Consider the following 5,692-nt stretch of genomic DNA (forward strand, 5'->3'; position numbering starts at 1 on the left):
TACAATATCTGGCTGATGTATTTTGGGGCAGGTGGATAAGGGAATATCTACCTACCTTGCAACAGCGCCAGAAGTGGCTGAAAGAGAAAAAGAATCTGGAGGGAGGGGACGTAGTGCTGATCGTCGATGACCTACCGAGGAAGAAGTCGCGGATTGGAAGGGTAACAGAAACCTTTCCAGGGAAGGACCAGCTCGTGAGACCAGCAAAGGTGAAGCCTAGCACTAGAACCCTAGTAAGGCTTGTGCAGAAATTAAGTCTTCTGGAAGTGGCTGGAAGCGTAAAGCAAGGAATCATGGAACAGTGTTAATTTGAATGGATCCACAGTGTAGCAAATGGAAGTTTGAATTTGTGATTGCGTTACTTTCATATGCACGAATATAGATAATGTGATGGAGAGGTGCGAGCCTAGTGCCACTTCTTGTGAGGTCATAGTAAGGTAACCCATGCTAATATGAGTGTAAACGTTTTTGATAAGTAGTTTATCAAGTAGTCAGATGGATGGTTGGTTATGACAAGGTTCCACTTCAAGCTACTTCATTATGTCAAAGATTGAATAAGGTGTAACTCACTGGCGAATGGCGAATACTTGCGTTTTGCAGGTAGTACATGTATATTAAGACAGACATGTCGGCTTAACATTAGACAGGTATTGTCGTGTATCTATTGTAGTGAAGTCATCCGTTTAGATTTACATGTAGTATGGAATGCATAGTTTAGTATAAACCCTGATTATTGTGTTATTTAAAGGTGTAAGAGGCAAGGTAAATTCAAGAAATGTTATTGAAAGAAATTGATATCGTTTGGTAGATGCTCTGCTATGGCGACGCATTTAAGGGGTCGGGATGTAAGATATAGAATCGGGGTCGCTTTGACTGCGACGTCAGAAGCATAAGTTTGGAGCATAACTTTATCTGGCAGACAGATGGCGTGTGTATTGGCGAGCCTCGATTTCAGGAAAGGAGAGTCTCGAGATCAGTGATTTCCAGCAGTAAATTCACGTTTTTGGTACAAGCCCAATGTTATTGAAACGCATCGTTCGTACTGAACCTGTCGTTCAGTTTTGCACCAGTTTCCAAGAGATGGTATCATAACTCGGCTGTCATCATTTTCGCTTTGTTGTTACGAAGAAGAGTCCTACTGTTGGGAATCACTTAGCAGTTAGACATCACACTTCTGATCAAACAATAAGGGCGATCGATATTCAGGGGAATATGCTGCCTGTCCCCATGTTGCCTACACATACATGTTGAGGATGTGAGAGTCACGTATGGGCATTTACAAGGACTGCAGTGGTCCTACAGGTACATACTGTTGATGAAACAGTCAGGTGTGAGCACTTACTTAAAGGAAATGTAGCACCTACTGTTGCTTATATGCCAATGCCGTGATAGTCAGGGTTGTGGCAATTAACGGGTCTATAGCAACCCCTTACACACACACACACACACACACACACACACACACGCACACGCACACACACACACACACGCACACGCACACACACACACACACACACACACACGCACACGCACACGCACACGGCAGCACACCCTACAGATACATGCCCCCGCTGACAGACACGGCAGCACACCCTACAGGTACATGCCCCCGCTGACAGACACGGCAGCACACCCTACAGGTACATGCCCCCGCTGACAGACACGGCGACGCCCCCCTACAGGTACATGCCCCCGCTGACAGACACGGCAGCACACCCTACAGGTAGATGCCCCCGCTGAAAGACACGGCGACGCCCCCCTACAGGTACATGCCGTTGATAAGGTAGTCGGGGTCGTGCACGTTGAGGGGACCGCGCCGTCGCGCGCGTCGCTTGAAGCTGCGCAGCCGGCAGCCGACGAACGCGAGCAGCAGCGCGGTGACGGCGAGACCGAGCGAGAGTGCGAGCACCGCGCCCGAGTTCTCGGCGGCCTGAGGCGAGAACACCTCCTCTTCGAGCTGCACCTGCTGCTCCTGCACGTCCATGTGCAGGTGCATGACCGCCGGCTTGCCCGGCTCCTTCTCCGCCGCCGCCGCCGCGCCGCCCGACGATGCGTTGCCGGGGGTCACCGATGCAGGGTCTGATGCGGCAGCGGCGACGCCCTCTTGGTGGATGGCACCGCTATCGGCGCCCGTCCGCTCTGGCGGTGGCTGGTTGGCGGGCGCGTACTCGCGCGGAGGAACGCGTGCTGCCTCCTGCTGGACATCGCCCTGCGAATAATGGCAGAGATGCTGTTTGTTAGCAAAGCTAGAGCTCATTAATGCAAGTGGATTTCGCGTACGACAATATGGTACGTTCTATCCAGTTAAAGACGATCGGCATGCAGAAGCGGAACCGTTTACCTCTGTGCTTAACCTTTTTTTAAATAACTTTTAATAATTTTTATAATCCCTATCCTAAAAATTTATCCTAATAAATTTTTTTTATTATTACTGGTCCTAAATTTGATTTATTATCAACATTCCAATTAGTATTTTATATTATATTTTATTTGTTTTTATTTTTTATTTGAAATAATTCGTTTTTAATAATTTTTAGTAAAACCAGCACGTGAACTCTCGTGCCACCTCTGAGTACGCTTGTGGTCTACCTGATAGGGTTGCTGCTGATATCCTTGCCCTAGAGTCCCTAACACAGCTCCCCGATTCCCTAACACAGCTCCCCGATTCCTATCTGGCTGCAGCTGGTTACCTCCGCGGTTACTGTCATGAATAGACTGGTCGTACATGTCGTTGCGCTGGACTCCCTGGGGCTGGTACGGCGGCAGCTTGTCTTGTGTGCCTATGGCGAAAACAACCAGAAATCAACATCAGACATGCTCAATCAAACTCTCACGTCGGTCGAGCAGATTTATATTTTTAAGAACTTGTTTTAATATTATTAGTTACAAAGAATGTTGCATCTGACCAGAGACACCTCAAATTATTTATCATTTGCAGCGATTGAACCAATCTGTTAAAATCAGGTACCTGAAATGTCTTTGAAAAGTCGTTTTATTTCCTTGTTAACTGCCATTTACTTATAATATAATAATAATCTAATATCTAGTTGTTAATAACAACAGCAATATATATATCACTATAGGATGTGATCAGCAAATGGCACAATTACTAAAATGGCAGAAATATTTTCCTACAGGCCCAAACTGGAAATGCCAGCTCACCTCATCGTAAACGAGAGACATGTTTAAAGATTTTGAACTTTACATTCTCTTTGAACTTCACAGCAGAGAATCACCGCGGTGGAATGCTCGCGACCCAAATAACTTATACAGACGACCGAACACATGCGCAAATGCTCTACGTACCTTGAAGATTTTGCCCATAGGGGGCGCCATTGCTGTCGTCATTGTCCGCCGCCTGACCGGCGGCGTAGTGTTGGGCCGGGGAGATCTGGCCGTGAGACTGACTCGCCCCCATCGCCAACTCATGACCTGGTCACCGTCAAGGTAAAAGAACTCATTAGTATACAGGTAAGAGCATCATTACACGCAAGGTCAGCATTTAGCGATGCAAGCATAAATGTGACCACTTGACCTCACCACAGAGTGCAAGACATGCAGCTGATTAATTGCGAAGCCAATTAAGAAATTGTCCTGTGAAGTACACATCAGTGTACGGCTACGACGTAATGGGATACAAAATTATTATTCACCATCGTACCCATTACAACATTACTAATTTCTGTATTTATTATTATCATCATTATTATTATTAATGCATGAGCTACACTGTGTTTAACGAAATCTCACAGCATCAGTTACAAATACTAGGGGGCGCCTATTTACATGGCGCGTGCCACCGAGAGCCCGCATTATCGAGGACACTGCACAATCGAGACGGGATACGCTACCGGAGTGCATGGTAGGCTCCGGGGCGGCGAGCGGCCGCGGGCCAAGCTGTGGGCCCTTCTTCCCACCGTGCGTGTTGAGCATGACCGGCTCTTGGGGCGCCGGCACACTGCTCTCCCCCTCCCGGCTCACATCCCACCGCGGCGCCGGCTGGCCAGAGACGTCAATCCCTTCCCGGCCATAAAACCTGTTGGCGGAGGAGGAAGGTGCGGGTTATCGTGTGCACAGTTGATTTCACGAGACGGCGACCTAGATAGCATTGAAATAATCCGAAATTGAAAGAACAACCAAAAATACATACAGCGCCATGTTCATGGATCTCTACTGCCACTGCTTATTTATTTGGATTTGGAATTGCACAAGTTACAATTGTACTTGCATTGTATTTGTATTGCTACCCATGTTTGTATTGTCGCGGTGATTTCGTGTTCGTTGCACAGTTACTGTAGACGTATTGGTGCGCTAACGACTCCAACTCACTTGTTATCCCAGTTGTTGTAGCTTCCATCCTGCGAGGAAATATCGTAACGTTGGCCCGCACGATCGCCGTAGCGATAGTCTGGACTCCCCGTGTCCTTGCCGATGTATGGCTCCTTGCCGTTACCATAGCGATAGTCTGGACTCCCCGTGTCCTTGCCGATGTATGGCTCCTTGCCATTACCGTAGCGACCACCGCCGTAGTCGCCGTTGCCGTAACTACCGTAGTTGTACGGCGACTTTCGCACGCCGAAAAAGGAGTCGTCGTATCGCGGGCCGGTGTCGATTGGGTACTTGTTCAGGTCGAACAGGTAGCCGTCCTTGTACGTGTTCTTGGCGTCATAGTGGTTGTTGACAGGGTAACTGCTGTACGTGTTGCCCAGACCTATATCTGCAACGTGAGCAAGGACATGTCAAAACGTGAAGGCATACTCTCCCAGACATCTAAACCATACAAGAGGTGACATGGCCAGTCTTACATAGGCCTTAATTGCCTAATCAATATGCCTTAATTTCCAGCTATGTTCACTTTTGACAATCCCAACACAGCCATGCCACGTTTTCACAGCTTGATGTATATGTCTCCAAAGTGAGCAAGTCTATCTGTGTATAGGTACCGCTTATGACACACGTAATTGACTTCGATTGGTATGACCCCCCTCCAGACCCTCCCCCATCCGTCCATAAACGACGTGCCTTTTGGAATGCCTGAGGCGAACCCTGTTTACTGAATAGTTTCTACAGAGGAATTATAAAAAAACAACAACCAAGCAGTTATTATCGAAGAGCAATTATCGAGCAAACAACATGACATAGCAACAGGAAATCATATGCACACCGCCACCCCCCACCCGCCACAGGATGACTAAGAGAAGATGAGGGATCCGAGATACACTACTTGTCATTCATATGAGATTCTCATGATGCCGGATCGTGAGAGATGAGGATCATCTCATCTTGAGCACCTCGTCTTGTCTTGTTCTCAGGGAGGAGGAATGTACATCAATTCCATAACAATTGTCTGTTCGACTTTGGGTGTCAATTCCCACAATTTCTGGGACCACATTCCTGGGGCCATCATTAGACACATTATAAACACTCATCACTTATCATTCATAAGTCTAAAATGTCATAAATTTTGCACGACATTTTACGTTTCTTTAATTATTGCACATGCAAAAGTTATGACACATCAGAATTATAAAGGTGATAACAATTTATGATGATTCTGAAAACGACCCTTAGACTGACATGGACTCCCATCACACTTAATGCACACCACATCGCACCAAATCACATTTCACAACACGCCACATACAATAGTTATTAGACGTATTAAACGACAATGACAGTCACAACTATTTAC

The 5,692-nt window shown here is 46.9% G+C and overlaps 1 protein-coding gene across 1 annotated transcript in view; it reads right to left on the bottom strand.

The window, feature by feature from the left end:
- Window positions 1-1,759: 1,759 nt before the first annotated feature.
- LOC106815317 overlaps window positions 1,760-5,692 on the bottom strand; it is a 5,025-nt gene continuing 1,092 nt past the window's right edge. Inside the window, exons 2-6 of the mRNA XM_014819761.1 lie at window positions 4,330-4,717; window positions 3,852-4,036; window positions 3,307-3,432; window positions 2,590-2,780; window positions 1,760-2,209 (exon numbers count right to left, since the gene is read on the bottom strand). Coding sequence (XP_014675247.1) covers window positions 1,760-2,209; window positions 2,590-2,780; window positions 3,307-3,432; window positions 3,852-4,036; window positions 4,330-4,717 — 1,340 coding nt within the window. The remainder of the gene's footprint in view (window positions 2,210-2,589; window positions 2,781-3,306; window positions 3,433-3,851; window positions 4,037-4,329; window positions 4,718-5,692) is intronic.

Source organism: Priapulus caudatus, unplaced genomic scaffold (assembly GCF_000485595.1).
Source record: "Priapulus caudatus unplaced genomic scaffold, Priapulus_caudatus-5.0.1 Scaffold1089, whole genome shotgun sequence".
Taxonomy (NCBI): Eukaryota; Metazoa; Priapulida; class Priapulimorpha; order Priapulimorphida; family Priapulidae; genus Priapulus; species Priapulus caudatus.